Source organism: Entelurus aequoreus, linkage group LG21, assembly GCF_033978785.1.
Source record: "Entelurus aequoreus isolate RoL-2023_Sb linkage group LG21, RoL_Eaeq_v1.1, whole genome shotgun sequence".
NCBI lineage: Eukaryota > Metazoa > Chordata > Actinopteri > Syngnathiformes > Syngnathidae > Entelurus > Entelurus aequoreus.
Window position 1 is genome coordinate 37,555,113 of NC_084751.1, and position 22,351 is coordinate 37,577,463.

The 22,351-nt window shown below is 38.1% G+C and overlaps 1 protein-coding gene across 4 annotated transcripts in view; it reads right to left on the reverse strand.

The window, feature by feature from the left end:
* The window catches only part of cenpe (centromere protein E), a 63,331-nt gene that overhangs the window by 28,478 nt on the left and 12,502 nt on the right, over nucleotides 1-22,351 (reverse strand). For 2 of the 4 annotated variants that reach the window (XM_062031619.1, XM_062031616.1), the window contains exons 11-32: nucleotides 21,407-21,536; nucleotides 20,177-20,296; nucleotides 19,926-20,075; nucleotides 19,704-19,857; nucleotides 19,520-19,619; nucleotides 17,246-17,480; nucleotides 15,279-15,335; nucleotides 14,917-15,084; nucleotides 12,623-12,697; nucleotides 12,266-12,334; nucleotides 11,900-12,031; nucleotides 9,224-9,401; nucleotides 8,969-9,108; nucleotides 8,560-8,853; nucleotides 5,613-5,723; nucleotides 5,423-5,521; nucleotides 5,166-5,315; nucleotides 1,953-2,174; nucleotides 1,621-1,704; nucleotides 1,375-1,458; nucleotides 952-1,140; nucleotides 730-825 (exon numbers count right to left, since the gene is read on the reverse strand). In XM_062031619.1, the coding sequence (XP_061887603.1) occupies nucleotides 730-825; nucleotides 952-1,140; nucleotides 1,375-1,458; nucleotides 1,621-1,704; nucleotides 1,953-2,174; nucleotides 5,166-5,315; nucleotides 5,423-5,521; nucleotides 5,613-5,723; nucleotides 8,560-8,853; nucleotides 8,969-9,108; nucleotides 9,224-9,401; nucleotides 11,900-12,031; nucleotides 12,266-12,334; nucleotides 12,623-12,697; nucleotides 14,917-15,084; nucleotides 15,279-15,335; nucleotides 17,246-17,480; nucleotides 19,520-19,619; nucleotides 19,704-19,857; nucleotides 19,926-20,075; nucleotides 20,177-20,296; nucleotides 21,407-21,536 (3,037 nt within the window). The remainder of the gene's footprint in view (nucleotides 1-729; nucleotides 826-951; nucleotides 1,141-1,374; nucleotides 1,459-1,620; nucleotides 1,705-1,952; nucleotides 2,175-5,165; nucleotides 5,316-5,422; nucleotides 5,522-5,612; nucleotides 5,724-8,559; nucleotides 8,854-8,968; nucleotides 9,109-9,223; nucleotides 9,402-11,899; nucleotides 12,032-12,265; nucleotides 12,335-12,622; nucleotides 12,698-14,916; nucleotides 15,085-15,278; nucleotides 15,336-17,245; nucleotides 17,481-19,519; nucleotides 19,620-19,703; nucleotides 19,858-19,925; nucleotides 20,076-20,176; nucleotides 20,297-21,406; nucleotides 21,537-22,351) is intronic. The other 2 variants (XM_062031617.1, XM_062031620.1) reach the window with 2 other exon arrangements.

Genomic DNA, 22,351 nt, shown 5'->3' on the forward strand with positions numbered 1-22,351 from the left:
TTTGGCACGTAAATAAACGCCCAAAAGACAGTCAGTAAGCGGCTTGAAGATGGTCTATAAAAAATATATGCAAAATTTGGACCCAAATCCTATTACATGTTATGTAGACCACAAGAAAGTGTTCCAAATGTTTAAAAAAAGAAAATCATAATGCGACCCCTTTCACGCTCAAAGGACAAAAGGCAGGGAGCCTTTGTCCTTTACGTAAATCTTGGCTGCATTTGGGCTCATCTTTTTCTTGTACCCAGTTTGAGAGCCAGAGCCAAAGAAAAGAAACACACAGACGGACATAGCAATTTATCAATGACCGAAACGTTAAGTTAATTTTCATTTCTCGTTTTATTGATTAGCCAATTCGTACAATTGTATTACATTTTTTAATGCCCTTGGACATCACATTTTAATTATTTTTAATGCCATTTAAGGCTTGAAATTTTAGCAAAATACATTTAACTACTTTAATGCTATTTAATTCCCCGCAAAACCCTGTTGATTGTCAATTAGTACACATTTGCATAACAGGAGATTTTACTACTTTACGCGTGACATTATCTGATCAAAATGCCCTCTAAAAAAGGTAAAAAAAACAACAAAAAAAACACCCCCCAAAAAAGAATTGTTTGATATTTTCCAAATTCAAAATGTTTACGTCCTTTAAAAAACTAAAGGACTTGGGGATTTTGACGATCTTTAAACTCAGAGGGTTAAAAGTCAATGAATGAGACCTACCTCTTGTTGAAGGCCGGCCTCTCGTTCTTTTGTTTCTGACAGCTGTTGCAAGCTTAACTGATTCTGCTCACTCATCTTCTCCTGGATGATAGATATCTAAAGAGCAAAATAATGTATTTATTATTGATCTACCACACTACGGTTTATATAAATGAAATTGCCTACTATTACAAATGAATTCACTACATAATTATACCATGCCTATCCTGTTTCTGCTTTTACCTGTTGTTTCTCTTCTTTGAGATCCTCCACTGTCTTCTGCAACTGAGAGCATTCCTCACTGAGAGACATCACTCTGCATGTCCCACTCTCAATATCCTCTTCGGAGCTCTGGCAGCTAACTTCCTTCTCAGCCAGTAAGACATTTTTCTCAGCTTTAGTCTGATCAAGTTCTTCTGTTAGAGTCTTTGTCTAAAAAGGAAGGCAATAGTTACAGAAGTTGTTTCAAAGCACAGTTGTATCTATGCAACATCAATCAATCATTGTTAGAACTAACATGGTGCTGTATCCTATGATTACATCACAACTTGGAGATGGAACAACTTCTATAGTCTTCGGGACATTCATACAACAAAAAACAGCATTGGTGCGGTATTTTGTGCTTTATCATATTTCCAAGTTAAATTTTAGAGGGTAAAAGCTCACCAGCTCTTGAGATTCTTGAAGGTCCGTTTTCAATAAAGTCACCTCCTCCTGAGATTTCTCCAGATGCTGCTGCAGCTGTTGGATCTAAAATCCCATTAAAAAAAACGAGTCAAAATATAGCAACTTCGATTAGTTTGGACAAATAAAACCAACAAGTGTCATCAAAATAGAGTACATGAAATATGACAATAGTGAATGGGTTAGTATCCAATAAACTACATTCCGTATTTTTATAGAGAATCCAACCTGCATATTTTGTTGCGCCTCTTGTTCTTCTTTCAGTGACTGTGCAGCTGAGCCGAGCAGCTCTTGCTGTAATCCACACTGAATCTATAATTAAAAAATAAAGAAATACTTGTTTTAATATCTTCAGAATAAAATATTTAATAAAACATATTTATACAAAATTGAAATTATATTGTAATCATCATACTAGAATGTTTTAAAGCATAAAAACCCAAAAAATTCACGTTCTGTTTAAGACTTACCGGTAATTATAAGTACCGGTAGTTTGTTTTTATAATGCCCTGCGTCCCCCCCAGAAGGAGTACAGAAGCATGAGTAGTATTATCCCTTACCATCGCCATCCTTTCCTCCAACTCCTCTCTAAGCTGGTTCTTCTCCTCTCTTAGTCCCTCGACCGTCTCATGGAGCTGATCCCTCTCTTCACTGAGTGACATTACTTTGCACAACAGCTTTTGAATCTCATCCTGAGAAGTCTCAGGTCCGGCTTCCTTGGTGACGAGCAGGCCATCTCTCTCGACTTTCACACGTTCAAGCTCTTCGCTCAAATTCTTTATCTGTTCAAAAAAGGGGTATATTATCGCACTGGCAAAAATAATGGATGAAATATCATAAACAGAGCTCTCAAACCAATTACCATATTTTTCGGACTACAAGTCGCAGTTTTTTTTCATAGTTTGGCCGGGGGTGCGACTTATACTCAGGAGCGACTTATGTGTGAAATTATTAACACATTACCGTAAAATATCAAATAATATTGTTTAGCTCATTCACGTAAGAGACTAGACGTATAAGATTTCATCGGATTTAGCGATTAGGAGTGACAGATTGTTTGGTAAACGTATAGCATGTTCTATATGTTATAGTTATTTGAATGACTCTTACCATAATATGTTACGTTAACATACCAGGCACGTTCTCAGTTGGTTATTTATGAGTCATATAACGTACACTTATTCAGCCTGTTGTTCACTATTCTTTGTTTATTTTAAATTGCCCTTCAAATGTATATTCTTGGTGTTTGGTTTTATCAAATAAATGTCCCCGAAAAATGCGACTTATACTCCAGTGCGACTTATGTTTTTTTCCTTCTTTATTATGCATTTTCGGCAGGTGCGACTTATACGCCGAAAAATACTGTAGCTCTTTTTCCAGCAGACGTATTGTTGTGTAACCACAAAACTATGTCTGTAATTGTTTCTTCATGTGAACAACTAAATTTAAAATGTGCATAAAATGTAAATCACATAATACAAGGTTTCGAGCAGTGGGTCCCAATTTTTTGGGACCCACTGCGCTCCTTTTGGTAGATTCCCAGATTGCAAATGAAACCCTCCAAAAGGGATATGCAATATGGCATGAAACTTATATTGATGTATATTGCAGCCTCCTACAATAATTATATACAACAATATATTTGACGTGTAAAGGTAATAAAGAGAAAACTTAAAAAAAATAAATTAAAAAAAGCTTCAAAACACAGCGTTCAGAGAGCTGCCATCTCGAGCAGCAGGGCTAGTCTCACTTCTGTCCTGTAAATGTTTCCCTTCACTGCTGATACTCTTGTCACAAACAGTTCCCGATACTCCTCCCCATGCACACTTGACCCTGCCTGCACTCTTCTGCCCCTTTTTCCACACTCTTTATTAATCTGAACATTTGACCCCAAATACATAAACTCCCCTACTTTCCTCACCTCTGCTCCAAGCATCCACAGAGTTCGACCGGATACCCTTTCATTGACACCGTATGTAATGTCTTGCTACTACAACTGACCTAATGAGTGTATATGTCGTAGTGGTGCAGTTTTCCTACAACCCTCTGTTTGTTTGACTCAGTTTTCAATAAAAATTTTCGCCAAAACTGTGCCCACTAACTAATCTGTATACTCACGTATCCATCCACTGAATCAAGTACCCAAATAAAAAATCCCATGCATTCGTGACAAATGAGTAGGATTAGTGCATATTTTGTTATTGAGTACGGTTGCAAAACAAGATACAAAAAAAGTTGTGCGTTTTAGCACACCGCTATGGGATTGCAGAGTGTGACGTGGTTTGCCATAAAGTATTTTCTACTGCATGCATGTGCATCAGTTGGTAAAAAGGTGTAAAAGTGGGTCAGGTAAAAATTGTCAAATATTAATTTCTGTTTCATTTGACATTGATGTATTTTGAATAATTTTCAGCATGGAAAAATTGCTTATAGGAAAAAATGGATTTGTTTTTCTATGTTTAGGATCTTTTGGAACGGATTTCTGATGAAAAATTAGGTACCACTGTATTTCCCCAATAATTTAACGAGCAGACAATAAATTCCAGGCCACAGCTAAATTGAAGCCGCAACACCTTAAAATTTAGGATTTATTTTTTTTACATGAAAACCAATTAAAGCAATATATTATATGAATGGATATGTAGCCTATATTATTTAAGCACTATCGACTAGTGATGCGCAGAAAATGTGGCCACTAAAAAACTTTGACAAGGCTACGCCTGCTGGGAGGTTGGGAGCTTGGGCGGCGACTCTCCAGCGGGGGACGTGCACAGCTCCGTGCACTCCAGCCAGACCCACCCAGCCCTTAGAGACAATCCTTGTCCTGAAGTTATGGATCTGACTTGCCAACTTCTCTTATCTGCATTGTTTTAACAAGTGATGCCAGATATACAGCAGTGACGATTGCTAAAGACTTCAAGGGAAGTTCAGCTTCTTCTAAAATATAAAACATGGTCCAATATGTTCTTTTGTGTTTGCAGTTCATTGACTAAATGCGTTAGAATGAGTTTAACTTTTGTTTAGAATCCGCTACTTTTGCGACAGTTGGCGCAACTTTTTTTCATCCATGTAGTAGCGTCACAGAGCTGCAGTCAAACTAGACAATCATTGGATGAATACTGGACTTTTTCCTGCCCACGTACACTGAGCAAATGAATAAGAGTGATCGAAAGGGGGTCGCCGGGATTCCGCATGATGACTGGACGACCTGTCTGGGCTGAATCCCTTTTTGATTGACAGCGAATCGGCAATCTTGAAATATAAAAACACTGCCAAAGCATTTTTCAACTTTCATTCAGTTGTTCCTGTTGATATGGAGAAATCTATTTTCTTTTATGAGAAGTTTTCTTTGTAAAATCTAGCATATCTTTTCTGTTATTGGAGACTGTACTCATGTTTAAAGAGAAGCTGGGAAAAAAAGCTTCCCGTACATGAAAGCTGTAATTGGTAGACAGCCTGTGTTACAATAGTAAGTTATAAAAATAGTAATTAGTGTTATCATATTTGTTTTGTCTTTTTGCTCCAACAACAGACTTCTTTTTAAATGTATGTAAATTATTTTTGGCATTAAAAAAATATATATATTATATTCGATCATCATGCTACTCGGAAACGCAAGGGGACCAAGGTGGTCATTTCAGCTAAATTACCTACATGGATAGAGAAAAAAAAAAATACTCAATGCTAATATCCATCACTAGTAGAAGCCGCCTGGTCAGATTTGCAAGGTCACCTGACATAAAATATTCTTTACAGATGCTTTAATAACTTACTTGTGTTTGAAGCTCCCCAAACTCTGCGGTCATGTCGTCAGTAGGCTTTCCCACGTTGGATGTTTGGGTATCCTCTAACTGACTGACTTGGCGTTTCAGAGCACAGATTTTCTCAAGGGCAGTCCTTAGCTCGTCTTGATTCTCAATCATCTGTTTCAATGACATTAATTTAAGTGGGTTATGAGACAACAAAAACATTTTAAAAATGCTAGGGTAGCAATGAATATGTTTAGCAGAGCAGTAGCAAAAAAACTCACCATCTCTACATTATCTTGCATATCCACCTTGAGTGAATCTCTTTCTGCAGTGAGAGCTGTGACTTCAGAGACTAGCTTCTCGATCTCTTCAGTAGAGCTCTGCACATCAAACACCAAAACAGTCCGTTATCTTGCATGTTTTCAACTGGTTTAGGTGAAATGAACAAAGCTCATTTAAAAGCTCACTTACAGAGAGACCTACTTCAGATTCCTCCTGTTTTTTTATGAGGTCCAAATAGTTTTGATTTTGCAATTGAAGTTCATCCTGAAGAGAGCACAGACGATCTTGAGTCTCTGCAACCTGATAAGGGAACAAATAGTTAATATCTGGTATACCAAGTGAAAACAAAACAAAACAAAAATAAGGTAAGCGACAAAGTATTTAAAACTGAGGATGTAACAGCATTTTTACACATCTTAATAAAAGCCATAGCATGACGTCCACTCAAGTGTTTTTCACAGTACTGCAATCAATTAATGCTTCAAATATGTCTCTAGTTTGCTTACTGCGGAGGTTGCACACTTCAGAGCAAATGCATTACTCACCGCACACACAAGCCGGTGGTAATCTAAATTGGACATCTTACGATTCAATTACGATTCAATTATAAATTGAATATTTATGCATCTTTAATTATTTTATTGTATATGACTAATATATTATGAATGCATGATATTGAATTATTAATATGCATAAAAACCTCCTTCGGCTGCTGACGTATATTCGGTATTGAATCATTTTGGGTTGTTGGATGCAAGTGCGCCCAGCAGAGATAGATAATATATGCAAGATTTGATACGTGAGAGCAATAGCTGCCTGCCATTTGATAAAATAAACCTTCCTACTTGGCTAATACGCATTATTGTTTAAATTTTAATGCCGGCTTAAGCTACGGAATGCCCAGACATATAGACCCCAATTGCCGTAAACTTGAATCTCATTGTGTCGCATCTATCTATCCATTATCATTAAGACATGTGGATATTATTCAATATCTGGAATTATCAATCTATTTGCTAATTTCCTCATCCAGTTGGTTACTCCTTGGTGCAACGTTGTTACCGTTGTGTTGAAGTGTACAAAGCAAAAATTTCTGGTTTCACCGCTAAACATTCAAGTCAACTTAGCACCGCGGCTCGCATAGTTTGACCTCTCCTCCTCCCTCAATGTGTGTCTGTACAAGAGCTGCATTTTAGAACCATCTGTATTAATTTAACATACATAAATAATCACTATTCGAACATATGTCCATCTATTTATATAGAATAGTCAATGTTCCAAATCATGACGCATCAAATAATTGATTTTCCCAACCTATACTTTCCTCATGTTTATCCAATCACCAGTCAATCAGGACATATTGAAAATATGTAAGTGAAAAACACAAAAACTCCCACCTACGAAATTAACAAAGTTAGCGACCTTCTGCAATGACCGGGCCATACGCCTCCCCACAATGGCTGCAATGAGTGGCGGTCAGCGACACGCCTCCCACACTGGCTGCAATAGGCCCTATTCTAACGCAGGAACTTTCCCAATTACACAGTCTCGAGCCCAGGGATCGAACCCAGGACCTTCGTATTGTGAGCAGTGTTTCCCATAAACTGCCAAGATACCTGTGGCGGTGGGGGCGTGGCTATGGGAGTGGTCACCATGAAATAATCGAGTAATTTGCATAATTTACTACAATGATATAATTTTCTCTAAAAAGGCTCAAAAAATGTATACTTACTAATTAATAATAACAGTTTTGTTTTAAATGTCCATCCATCCATCCATCCATTTTACAATATAATTACAACACTTTATGTACATATTTATATACAGATTTGAACAATAAGTTATTCACTGAAATATATTTATTAATTGTGGTTCTTACAAAAAATATATCTTATGAAATATAAAAGCTAAAATGTCTCTTAAAGCTCTGCCCCTTTAATTAGTGCATACTAAATAATTTAACTTTAGCCTACTACTACAACGATATTATTTACCAGCAACATAAAGTGAAACAGAGGCAGAGGTGTCCTGCCACAGTCAGTAACAAATAAACAGAAAACAGTAGTGGTCAAATACAAATAAGGCAACAAGAGAAGTATCCTACACTTCTCTTTTGTAAAGTAAATCTGAACAGCCTATATGGGCATCTACATCAACTATATGATTTGCCTGAGAAGCTGGACAGGACAAAAAAAATAAATTACGGTAAATAAAAAAAATATAAATAAAAAATCTATTTGTGGCGGACGTAATTCTTTCGTGGCGGGCCGCCACAAATAAATGAATGTGTGGGAAACACTGGTGAGGCACACACACACTAACCCGTGTTTGACCGTGCTGCCCAGACCAGAAGCTGCCACTGTTCCACACCGTTTATATAATAACTATTGTACAATTTTACAAAGCAAAACAATATAAGAAAAAATTATCCTTCCATCCATTTTGTACAGCTTGTGTAATTACTAATACGATTTGCATGTACATGTTTTTTAGCCTTTTTAAAAAATATGCATCATCATTGATTACAAATTATGATGATGATCTCACATTGACCACACCCCTAGCCAAGCCCCCACCAACACAAGTATATTGGCAAGCTGGGGGAAACCATGTAACCACTTGTTCCTTATTCCATTTGTTTATTCGTCCCACAGTATTTCACTTCTGAGCGTTCCCGAATGTCAGTGGAAGCAACCAAAACATACTGTAATGTTCCAAGAACGGAAGCTCAAACAAACTCCCAGTTAGTCTTCAGTTATCTGACAAAAGGCAACACTCGTACAACTAGCTCAATGTACGTCTCTCTCCTTTCCCGGCAACCCAAACTCTCACCAAACATGTCACTTTCCCATCATTGCCCCGGAATTGCTGCTCCCCAGTCAAAGCCATTGGCTAGAACCCCGTAGCCAGCCACTACACCACAAAAGCAACCTGACTCGATCAATACGCATTGTCTTAGCGGTTTTATACAGACATTAAAAAAGTACCTCTTTGACTAGGAAAAATAGCGGAATTCCGCTAAATAGCGGGCATCTAGGATACCTTTTCGCACTTATCAGACAGTCGAGTCTGACTGTGAAACAGCACACATTCATTACAAAGAACTTAGTTCCTGACTTCATAAAGAATATGTTACCTTCTGGTTACTTTCTGCAGCAACGGCAATGAGGCGACTCTTCTCAGCTTCGGACTGTTCCAGATCCGACTGAAGAAATTCCAGCTGTATACCAGCATCAGTACACTGCTTCATCAGGTCAGTTTCCCTTTGTGTGGTGGCACTTAAGGAGTCCTGTAGTTGGACAGTATCATTGTGGTATTTCTGCAGGTTGTCCTTGAGCTGCTGAATCTCCTCTTGGCATGCAGCTTGACTTGAGAGCAGCTCATCTCTCTGAGTTTGGACACCAATCAGCTCCTCAGTCAGCTCAGTCAACTAGAAGAGCAGACAGAAAGGTTAACGGCTTTAAAATATGCCCAATTCATATAAACAACGTGGTGTTTTTACATGTGGTGACATTTAAGTAGTGGAAGGTGTCTTGAGGAGTCACCTTGTTATTCAGGTTGTCCACTTCATTTGGAAGAGCCTGAAGTGACGTCATTTCCTCTAGCTGAGCTCTAAGGGCACCCTCTGCCTCTTTGGATGCTGCCAGCTCTTTATTCAGATTGATAACTGTCCTTTCTATCTGATCTGTGGACAGAAAACGTATTTAACCAACTGCAATCACGCGAAAAACCCGTTAGACTAAACCGACTGATTTTAGAAACAAAAAAGCATTGATATTGTCAAGTTCTTTCAAACTTACTTTTTGAGAGTTTTCCATCTAGAAGAGCAGTGAGCTTGGTGTTCTCATCAAACACAACATTTAGCTCTTTCTGGAGATCCAGCTGCATCTTTTTGAAACGTGATTTCTCAGCATCAAGTTGAAAGCGAAGGCTGTTGACCTCGGCCGCCATTTTTTCGTGACCGAGAGTCAGAGTCATCTGGAGAGAGTATCATAACAAAAATGGGCTTCAGATTTACATTCTCCAAAGTAAAATATCCACAAAAGTCATAACCAATAATAGCCAAAGTCTATATTTAATTCTGTAAAGTTAAAAAAAGAAGTTACTTTCACAAGGTCCTTTGATAAAAGAATTCATCGCTGCAATATATGCAAACTACCCTGGTTTTATCTAAAGTGCTGTTGATGTACATTTATTTTTAGGTCAAGCAGAGTGGAAAATCTGGAATCATGAAACAAAGAACACTACAACAAACCACTAGCACTTAGGCTCAGTCCCAATAAAACATGAGAGTAATGGTGTCCCAATTACTCTTTGCATATAGGGAGGGGTATTGGGCATTAATCTAACCCTTAAGATCAAGCCATTTCAGATGCTAACTCACCCAAGGACAGCCAGAGAAAATGGCCCAACTTCTGCATAGATTATATATTACACGTTAGTTTGTAACATTAGCTAGCTAGCCATGCTAGCTACCTTAAGGCTAAAATACTGAAGGAAAGCTTGTGAATGTGAAAATGTTACACAACTTAAAATTTTTTAAAACAGACAGCAGTCGTCAATGGCGGCTTTTTCTCCGTGGAGATATTTCTTTATTCATCAACCGAAGCAGGATGAATGGAAAAAAAACTATCTCAGCTGTTAACTCCATTTCTGCTGGGACTATGGTTGTATGGTGCACTGCTACTAATAAAGTGCCGCGGTACAAATGTTTAAAAAAAAGTTACTACTGCTTTTGAAAAATACCAGCACTTTCTTTTCATCCATATATGCCGCTCTGCCTGTGTCATTATTAACTTAATTTACACAGAAAATCTTATGATTAAACATACATTTTTTATTGCACTGAGTTTTAGAAAATTGGAATCAAAATTAAAAGGCCATTGACACTGACTTGTTCTTATTGCAATTAAATACTTTACAATTTTACATATTGCCTACCATAATATAGAATTAGGTTAGACTAGTAACATTGTATTAAATGCTTCATGATTTATGGTTGCAAAATGTAATCAATGCTTTTTAGTAAATAATGACAATACTATGGCTTAAAGTACACAGATAAGAAATGTCGCAGGTAAAACACACATTTTTAAAGATGAAAACAAATTAAATAGTGGGATTTTTTTTAACAAAATTCAGCCGATTCACTTGCATTAGTGTACACTACTTGGACTGGTTTACTTGTGTAAACCAGTGCCATTACCTGACATGTAGCTCCACATCATCAATGACTGTGTAAATGTGTGTTTTCTTTAGTCTTCATAAATCTCATTTAAACGGCACAAAAAAAATAGTCCAGCATCATCTTGCCCAATGCGGATTTGCGATTCATTGCGGAATATGACTTTCATCCAGTCATCCGTTTCTCTAATTACTGTAAATCCCATTTCCTTAAGGCGTTTTCTTACCGTTCGGTCACAGGAGGTGACTCCAGTTTCGGCCTATTTATTCTTCCTTTGTTTTGCCGTGCATTTTTCTGTTTTCAAGACTTATTGCTTTAAGATTTCTGTCTTGAAGGGTTGATTTTTTTTCTTGGTGTACCAGTATGCTTGCCTCTTACAACCTTCCTATGTTAATATTTGGTCCAGATCTTAAAACACAGCTGACTGAACAATAAACCATTAATGCAACATTACACCTTCTTAAAGAAAATTTTATAATCTTTTTATTTTTATTTTTAATACAATCGACATCTCTCGTGTTGGAGCCATGATTCATGTCAATCTATCTGTGCAACAGCTTACCAAGGTGATCACTCCTTTTTACCTAAAGACTAATGAACAAATGTAATCTAATGCAGGGGATAGCTTTGAAAATTAACATTTACAGGGTGATTCTATACTTCTTTCCCTCAGAATTGAGTGAATACATAATTTATTCACGTTGCTTGTTCTGCTGTTATAGACTACCACAATATATAGTTTTCATTTCTTTTAGTGTTACTTGAAGTCAGACAGTTACCATTTGAAATGACTATAGTCTTGTATCTGCTTTTATTCTTTAAAACTAAACAACTGCTTGAGCATCCTCAAATTCTGGTGATTCCATTATTTTGTCAGGTGTTGTACAATGTGCTGTGGACCAATAAACAAGCCACGGAAGCAAATGCCTCCTGGGTCACACTTAAGACAATCCTATGCATGTTGTAATGAAAATACTTAGCTTCTTAGCGTCCTTTATTGTGAGCTAACAACGGTGACTAAAGAGAATGATGGAGTGCTCTTGCACCAATTGATGTGTTACTAAGTTAATTCTATTTCATATTTTTAACCGAAATCTGAAAAGGTGTTCATGAATAAGTTATATACACACACAGGAAATATTGTTGTTCAAGCCGACCAATCACAGCCCTTATGGTGCCTCTGCACAGAATGTTAGTTAGGTTTCAGAGACCTTACCATAGAAAAGGCATACCTGGAGCGCAGCAAAGCGTATCGGACAAAAAGTCAAAACGCATCTTGTGTACTTGTTACCTTTAACTCTTCCAGGGCAATGTTTTCACTGCGCAGGACTGCCCATTCTTTCTTTGTCTCTATGCTGAGTCCTTCCACATCATCGAGTGAGCGACGGAGCTTTGTCACTTCTTCAACTAAGTTTTTGCCGTTCTGAAAGAAGTCAACTTTATGTAAGCAGTTGTTTGTCCTCTTTTTACATTTAAACAATTTTGGAAGTGTATGAGACAAAGATAACCGCTTCAAAATATGTTTGTAATTTAATCTTTTGCCTCCAACATTTAAATTGTGTGCATGGAATTATTTTATTATTATATAACATTTTGGAAATGATGGAAATATACAAATATTTCAATGATATGCAAATACTTTAAAGCAAAATCAAACCATATTCTGAAGATCAGCAGCAAATTTGGTTTTCTGCTTCAGCTCTTCGGAAACAGTGTCCAATGTTTTCTAAAAAAAAAGAAAAGATACAAATCATCTTTATTTTCTCGTTGCTTTTTCAAGACCACTACTTTATTTGCTCACTAGACAATGTTGTGTTTCAAGTCCTGTCCTGATGTTAGAATACAGCTGTCCATGTAAATGCTGTGAAATGTATTGCAGTGGATAGATTTAAATCTAAATCTAATCAAGTTACTTTTTAGCACAGAAAAAAAAAAAATACACAAGCGCTGTCTCACCAATGTGCAGGGTGCTTTTTTGATGTCTAATGTAAGAAAAACTTTATGCCCAACTCACCTGAAGTTCCAAGCACTGGAGCTCACGGGATTCCATCGCTATCTTCAATGAGGATACTTCCCTTTTCAACTCATCCTGTGAATTCAAAAGCAGAACATTTAACTTTGCAGTGAATAGCCAGATAATCTCGACAAACAAAATCATGAATGTAGAATGTGTAACATGGACGTGATCTAGGAGACCAGGGCTTAAGTAGTATTTCAGGGTGTTTGCTGCACACACACATGGTAACCAACTAGATTAGAAACTAGGGCTGGGCGATATGGACTATAACTCATAGCATGATATATTTTGGCTGAATAGTTTTTAAGTACCAATGATTGTCACACACACACACACACACACACACACACACACACACACACACACACACACACACACACACACACACACACACACACACACACACACACACACACACACACACACACACACACACACACACACACACACACACACACACACACACACACACACACACACACACACACACACACACACACACACACACACACACACACACACACACACACACACACACACACACACACACACACACACACACACACACACACACACACACACACACACACACACGGTCTGGCGAAATTATTCTCTGCATTTGACCCATCATCCTTGATCACCTGTTCATGACGCATTGGTGCATTTATACAACAGGTTGTCTACATGCATTCAAACATGAAACTATGGGGCTACGGGGTAGGGGTAGCAGGTATTTGTTCTGTTGTGTTTGTTGTGTTACGGTGCGGATGTTCTCCCGAAATGTGTTTGTCATTCTTGTTTGGTGTGGGTTCACAGTGTGGCGCATATTTGTAACAGTGTTAAAGTTGTTTATACGCACACCCTCAGTGTGACCTGTATGGCTGTTGACTAAGTGTGCTTGCATTCACTTGTGTGTGTGAAAAGCCGTAGATATTATGTGATTGGGCCGGCACGCAAAGGCAGTGCCTTTAAGGTTTATTGGCGCTCTGTACTTCTCCCTACGTCCGTGTACCACTCCGTACAGCTGCATTTTAAAAAGTCATAAATTAAACTTTTTGAAACCGATAATTACCGATATTACATTTTAAAGCATTTATCGGCCAATAATATCGGCACTCCGATATTATCGGACATCTCTAGTTAAAAGTATATCAAACAAACCTTTAATGAAGTGATCACTGTAAACTTGTTTGACTCTGCTTTCTTAGACAGGAGTGCTATATTCAAGAGCCACTTTTTTCGTCGTTTCCTAAAATCTTGACACCGTTCGCCTATCTTGATTACTTTTTGAAAAAATCTGAAGAAACATTTATCATTATCGTGTTATGGACCGCCAAATGACGTAAGCTTTGACAACAGACGCGTGCTTGACCATCACTTCAAGTCTTGCATAGCCAGGAGGGACGTCAGGTGAATACAACCTTTCGGCAACAAACCCACCTCCCCCAAAACAATTTCTTCAGACTTTAGCGTCTCAGTGGCCTTGTGGTTAGAGTATCGGCCCTGAGATCGGTAGGTTGGAAGTTCAAATGCCCGGCCGAGTCATACCAATGACCATAAACATGGGACCCATTGCCTCCCTGCTTGGCACTCAACATCAAGGGATGGAATTGGGTGTAAAATCACCAAAACGATTGCCGAGCGCAGTCACCGCTACTGCTCACTGCTCCCCTCACCTCCCAGGGAGTGGAACAAGGAGATGGGTCAAATGCAGAGGGTACTTTCACCAAACCGAGGTGTGTGTGACTATCAGTGGGACTTTAACTTTTTTTTTTAGGGGATTCACATGTGTAACGGCACCAGGCACAACTATTGGATACATTTTTTTTCGAACGGGACACGCTTCAATGATCCGTTTTCAGAAAAGACCAAAAAGGACTATTTTCTTCTTGATGTAGACCGGCGAAAGAAAATATAAAAGATCCTTAGAGCTTAAAATCCTGTGCGACAGCAACTTGAAAGTAAACATTTGTCGCATCTGCTTTACATCACTGCCGGCAAATGGCAAGGGTTGACGACGTAGCAAAACTCTAGCTACTTTGAGAGATGTCTGAATGCCGGGGGGGTATATTTTCAACAATTCGCCATGGCACTAGATTCTAAAGCAAGGGGGAGGGTTAGAAAAAAGAGGAAGAGGGAAAATTCGGATTGAGCCATTGTCTTTCCCAAAGCATCCATATAAATTACATTACGCAAATCAGACCGTTGCATCATCGACCCCCCCTACAGGTAGCTTGCAGTCAAGTGGGAAACACCATCACGTATGGTCTAAATATTTAATTCCCCATTACCTCAAGTTCTGTCCCAAATTGCTTCTCAAGGCAGATAAACTCATCATTCTCCTTCTTCTCCTCCAGCTCCCGTGACAGACAAGTAATGTCTTTTTGTAGGCTCGTAGTTTGCTTCCTCAATATGTCCAGATCTTGTTTGAGAGAGTCTCGCTCATTAGCCAGCATATCCTAGAAACACATAACGGCATTAACAAGTTAGCAACACCACCTCGGATAACGACACAGGAAAAACATAGCTTGCTAAAATACAAGAGTTAACGTTAGTCTTTTGTGTGCATGGAAAACCCATTTATTGTTCTTACTTTTACCAAGTCTAACAAAAAGATGTTACATAGTCTGGAACGGATGGAAAAAAAAGTTACCTTCTCTGTGGCAAGGTTCTCACAAAGTTGGATAGTTTCTCCAAAATCTCTTTGCAGCTAAAAAAAAAAAAGGAAACAATACAGCTTATATATAATAGAAGGTCCACAACAAATAGTGCACAGACCATCTACACCAGTGTTTCCCAGCCATAATAGAGCCAACATACGTAGATATTTCACGTTAGGGATGTAACAATATAGAAATGTTATATCACAGTTATTATTGTCACATTAATGTTTAATGTGCTTAAAAAGTATTTATACACGGGGACATTTTTAATCCAGATGTAATACATTAAATAAATACACAATATACTTTCTTGAAAGAGGAAACAAGAATAATTGTTATGGCTTTTTAAAAGCCATAGTACATTTGGGGGTTAAATCTTTTAAAGAGTTTTTTTCAATGATAAAGAAAAAAAGAGTGTTAGGCTCTTAACTTCCGGTTTTTGTGACGTCGCGCCAGTTCTTCCAGTTATTATTCATTCAAGTATAAATTGATCACCATGTGCACAGCCTTTCGGTCCAATGTGCACAACTGAATAGCTTTGTTGCTCAGACAGCAACGTGTTTTTAAAAGTTAAGATTGGTTTAATAGGTGAAGATGTTAATGTCTCTATAAGGCTGCTCTCCCTGTGGGAACCTGGAGAGAAGACAAGTATGGGATTTGAAGGTTTTCTAACAACACTGGAGAGCCACCGTTTATAGCGTCTTGTGCCAGGTAAACACATGACACAATGTCAACGTTTTGTTCAGGAGAGAACACTTAAAAGCTAATACAAATAACAGAAAAAATGAACAAATTAAAGTGATAGTTTGACAAAACCGGACTCATCTCAGTAAAACTAAAATAATACAATTCTGCAACAGGGAGAAAAGAAAGTCAAACACAAATAGACAGACATTAAATGAGTAAAAACCTAATTTTGGGTATAATATAATAGATGATAAAATGAACTGAAAATCTTGTAAAAAAAATATACAACCTAAAGTGGCAAGAAATGTGTCAATAATTAATGAAGCAAAACATGTTCTGGACAAAAATCACTCCATATTTTCTACTGTGCGCCAGTGTTACTATATCTGAGTTAATGTGCAAAAATATGGGAAAATAACTACAAGAGTACACTAATTCACTGACCATGTTACATAAAAGAAAAAGCAGTTAATACATAAGGAGTGATACATACAGTGATAAGTATTACAGATACATTGGTGGCAGCCACCACAGTTGACACAAAAATGTATAATTTCTCCGTGACTGTTGTGTGAATGTTGTCTGTGTTGGCCCTGCGATGAGGTGGAGACTTGTCCCGAGTGTACTCTGCCTCCCACCTGAATGCAACTGGGATAGGCTACAGCCACCCCCGCGACCCGAGCGGTACAAAATGGATGGATGGATGTTGGTCCAAAGCTAATGAAAATGTTGGCAAAATGAGGTTACCAAGTTATTTTCCTGGTTGTTCGGGGTTTTGTTTTTTTACGTTTATTGCGCTGTCGGGTGCATGTTAGAGTGCCTGCTGGTTACTAAACACTGCAGGAATGTAGCAGCAGACTGTCAAAAAAGGCCACAAAATTATACTTCACAAAATAAAAGCATGTTTTATTGTAAGTTTATGAGCTGCTGGAGTATGTTTAGAACTATATATAGACTTATTTTGGTTTATCTCGTCAGAGAAACTAATGTCAAAACGACAGCAATTGCATGCTGCACAGATCCTTGGTAGCAGTCATTGAGCCTTTTTAGTTGGCCATACTCTTTACACACGACTCTAGGTTAATTATCTACCTTTTGCCATCTCTTGTCACTATGCATTACTTACACAGCTAGATAAAAGGACATTTGTAGTAAAAAAAAATTCAGTGAAAGGGGATAATTTCCTGCGACAAGACATGCGCTCATGAAGTATGCTACAGCACAGTGGTTGGGAAGCACTGCTGCAGACAGTATTCAGTTCAACACATACCTGTTTGTCAGCTTCACATTGCACGTGGCTCTGCTCTTCAAGCTGCCTTTTCATTTCTGCCACAGACAACTCCAGCATCTCTACTTTTGACTCAGCCTCTAACCTCTGTTGAGTTTCACTTTTAAGCTGAAGGTTAACTTCCGCTGCCTTCTCCTCCATTTCCAGAATTTTCTCCAAGGCTTGTTGATTTTGGTGTTCTACAGTTTGAAGCTCCAAGTCCAGTTCAGCCTCTCTGCTGCTTGACGTGAAAGTGTTATGAAGATACATTACTTATGTAACAGATGCGGAGAGTAGGGTTGCGCGATATAGACAAGGGCTGGGCGATATGGACAAAAAAGTACATCTCGATATATTTTTACTTAATCGATATATTTTCCGGTGAAAGTATACATATACCGGTAAAGATATAAATTTTTTAGCAAGATTAACTGAATGTCAACTGTACTGTAAACAGCAGTTTTATTAACCCAGTTAGTCAAGATGGGTATTAACAACACAGAAAATAAACTGTTTAAGTAGCACAGACTTATATAACATAAATAAAATAATAAAATATTATTTCTACGTAAAATAAACATAGCTGTGCAAAAAATACAAAATGTATCAAACTCAGATAAAAAAATTTTTTGCAGGCAGGCACTTTTTAATTCCCAGTCGACGATGTAATGGACTGTCACACACGTACGGTTCTGGTCAGCACCAAGTAAGTGACTTGAATTAATTGTGCTCACTTCGGCATACATTTTTGGCAGCATTTCTCGTGCGAAATATTCCCGGCTTGGCAACTCGAGAACAGTTTTGATTTGGGCTTACATGGTAAACAACTCCAATTAATGTTTTATCCAGACACATACATTTGTCCAAATGTGGCAAAGTAGCTGCATTGTGGGTTTCCTGGACGTCGTCCACATCGCTAAAAGAAAAATCTAAAGAGAATCCCTCTGCCATCTTCCACTAGTTTTTTTAATACATAAAACGCCCGCTTGAATATTCCCTCTTCTCTTCTACGACTCTCTCGTCGTCATTTGGGATGTCTGTTGTGATTTCCCTTCCTGGTTCCATGACCCGCCCTATCTTGCCTCTGATGGGCCTGTCCCTATAATGTTTTGCCCTAATTTCAACCTATCGTGACTCATCATAGTGAACAACCATAGTCCACTTCTTTCTCTTCTCCCTCCCTCCCTCTTCTTTTGTAGCATGTAGCTTAGCTAAGCGCTACATGGGTCTAAAAATAGCTAAGCTACAGAACTCGCTACTTGTTTAAAAAGTAGCAAAGCTACTGCCAAGCTACTGGGAAATGTAGTTAAGCTACGTAGCTTCGATTATCAAGTTAATCATTTTTAATGGAAAACCATAGTTTTTAACCACTCCAGCCGTAAACCGGAATTAATTATCAAAAACTGTACTCATTACAGGAAAACCGTAGTTGTTGGCAGGTATGGCAAATAGACACGTTGTAGGTTGGAAAAAAACTGAATTTTTAAAAAAAATGACAGAAAAAAAGACGGATTTCCAACTAGACGGAAATATCACATGCCTTATATACTCCTAGGCCAGGGATTTTTAACCTTTTTGACCTCAGACCCAGCTTTTACACTAGGGAAGGGCACAGGGCCCGCGCAAATGAATTAGTCATCTTACTCTTGATTTGAAATCGTATTTAATAATTATATGTAACCTACTTACAGTTCAAGGGGACAACAACCTTGTCAAATGATATGAAAACATGTCTATCACAAAGATTCATATTTATTTAACACAAACCTTTAGTCTTTGGTCAGACTGATTAGAAAAATAACTGCTAATCAAATATTACTGCATAAGACTTACTCAGACTTAGTTCCTCCCACTGTTGAGTGCATTGGGGAGCCTACTGTATAAGAAGGTAGTCAAATAACTGATGAAAAATTATTCTTCATACAATTATATAGTGCTAAAATAAGCCAAATTAACAAAAAATATTAATTCATGATTCTTAACTAAACTGTCAATAGAATAAAATGTAAATGAAAATGCAGCTTCACCACCGTATTCGTCATTTTTGCACATAAACTTCTCTAGGACTAGTTTGATATTATCATTATTGCCACAGGTGGTGGACAAGTGTCACAATCGAGTACAGCTGTACATGGGCCACAGCTGAGAAACATATTTATTGCGGCCATCTAGTGGGCGCTCGCGTCAAAATGTTATTTGGCCCTATAGTTAAGAAACACTGTTTTAGGCCATATCACCCATCCCTAGTCGAGACACACACACACGACAACACGGTACCTCTTTTTAGAGCAACGGACAGACACAAAGCTTGGACTGGAGTCTGTGTCATCAGATGGCTCCTCAGGTATCTCCCACAGAGAGTCAAAGTCTTCATCATCTATTTAAAAAACATTTAACACATGCTTCAAAGTCAGTCATACAGTACAAACAATGGCCATCTACATTACAATATCGCCCTTACCTTCAGTCAGCTCCATCATACAGGAGCGATTACTTTTCCTCTTACGTGAAGCATACCCTGCAAAGCTGCGGTTGGAAGGACTACCTTCATCAGTACCTGGAGCGGCCAAGCACATCATTTTTCCACCCCATGTAACTCTGCGCTTGGGAAACTTCTAAACAGGGATAGGAGCACTTGTTAGTAAGAGAATTGAGGGGAAAAACTAAGTCATTTGAGCTCTACCTGAACCTGAACCACGTTGGTGCTTGTGACCAACAATTTTGTGAGGTTTTTAATTCGGTCCTCTTGTTCTCTCTGAAGTTGATCTTTTTCTTGGATAAGCTGCGAGAGCACCTCCTTCTCCGTTGCGGTGGTCTGTGTTCCTGAGGAAACCTGCAGCAAGGGGGTCACTCATTGGTCAATGCTTAGGCATTTGTACTTTAAACGGCTTACGAAAATGTGGGGGAGAAAAAACAGAAGCCAGAGTATTTTACCTCATGAAGTCGCCTCTTGAGCTCGACAATTTCATTGCGATATCTCTTGAGCAGAGCACCGTCGTCAGACACTTCCGTGACATGTGGATCGTTCTTCATTTTCTTTGCCGTGCTGGCAAACTGCAAGAAAAAATATTTAATAATGAAGTGGATTAAAGCCTTACCAAATATATATTTAAAAATACAGTGTCTTCAAGTTTAGAGTTTGAGCTTTAGACTAAAGTAGGGCTGCAATTATCGATTATTTTAAAAATTGAGTAATCTATAAATTATTTTTTGATTAATGAAGTATAGCAAGGATATTCAAGTAAATATTTTGGGGCCACATTTCCAGAAAGTTAAGGACCGGGTGGCGGACTTCTCCCTTCACTCTTATTTTGGAGAACAAGCATCCTCCACAGTAGACATTTGATTTTGGGGTATATATTTTGTTAGAGTTACAGGTTAGATCATCTATATGACAGCACTCTATAGTGTTTTTAAGAATCTGCTGCAAAAATGTGAGTCTCTCAAGTGTTTAAACTGAACTCACGGGCCACCAGTTGAATAGCCCAAAAGATGAAAAAGAGAGGACACCAGTAGTACAACAAAAACATTAACAAATGGCTACTAAGAAACAGCAACCTTTCAATTGCATAAATAACATTACGGGAAAAAAAACTGCCAAAAAGGAGAGGACTTAATAGAGATGGGAATATTTAAAGCACATTACGATTAGATTGCGATTCAGGGGCTACATTTCGGTCATAAATTGCTTAGTAATACATCTATAATTATTATATAGTATAATATTGTTAGTGTTAAAATATTGTATATCATATATTCTAAATGTATCACATTTAATTATTAATACTATGTCCACAAGACTCCTTTGACTACTAAAATATGCAGTATTGCGTCATTTCCATTTGTTGGATCAGTGTGCACAGCATAAATATATAGTATATATGGAAGACTAGATACATGAGAACTGTACAGTTCTCCAATAGTTTTCAAAAGTTACAATGCAAATAGTACAAATGTATATTGGTGGAAATGTTTCAAATAACTAAAACCTTTTCATAATATTGGAATGTGTATGTGTGTATAAAAGAACATCAATTGTACATTCAAACCTGCACAATATAAGCAGTAAATTCACATTTAAAAAAATACTTTACTATGATAAAAAAAAAATAAAACCTAGCATCTTAAATACAATAAGCAATAATGACATGAAAAGACTCCAACCTGAAGAGTGCTGAGTGTCTCATCCAGTGCAGCAGCAGTAATTGTGCAGATGATGACAGTTTTGGCATTTCCACCCAGGGAGTTCTGAAGTATGCGGGTGAGCTTACTGTCTCTGTAATTTGTGAACCCCCTGGAAACATAGGGATATTATGAAATATTGGATTTTGCCCAATGTACATTAACAACAATTAATGGCAAACTATAACCACTACTTCACTATTTAGTAAAGTCTAGAGAAGTGTTTTTCAACTACTGTGCCACGGCACACTAGTGTTCATATCAAACAATTGCATCAGGTATTTGATGTGAAAAACAACTTTATATTGTCAATATAGGCTACTGAGTTTCATTTAACATTTTCTGCTGGTGGTGTGCCTCTGGATTTTTTCAATAAAAAAACGTGCCTTTTCTCAAAATAGGTTTTTGTGATCATGTACAATCACTCTCCCGCAAACAACTTAAAATAGCAAAACGTAAAATAACCTGTTCAGGAACCACAGCTATTTTAAAGTGGACGAGATCTGCCAACATTTGATTTTAGCAATCTGCATTTATGCATAAAAATCTCCTTATTCATGTGGACGTGGCCTGAGAGCTCTATAATTTCCGGCAGTCTGTGAGGGCGTGTGTGTGGATGTGAAGTCAGCTACATGTTGAGAAGATGTTTGTGGCCAATGGTATGTCCTAATTGTTTCGATAAAGAGATTGTTGCTCGACCACACAAAAACTTCACAATCCGGGAGACTTAACCTCACACTCATTCTTCTCGACCGCTCTGCTGCGATCGACACTATTGACCACAGCATCCCCCTTCACCATCTCCAGCACTTCAGTGGCCTTTCTGACACTGCCCTTCACTGACAGAACAGAGTTAGTGGTCCTGGGGGATGCTAAATCCCGTCCTCACACAGTCACCTTTGAGGTCCCCCAAGGTTCTGTACTCTG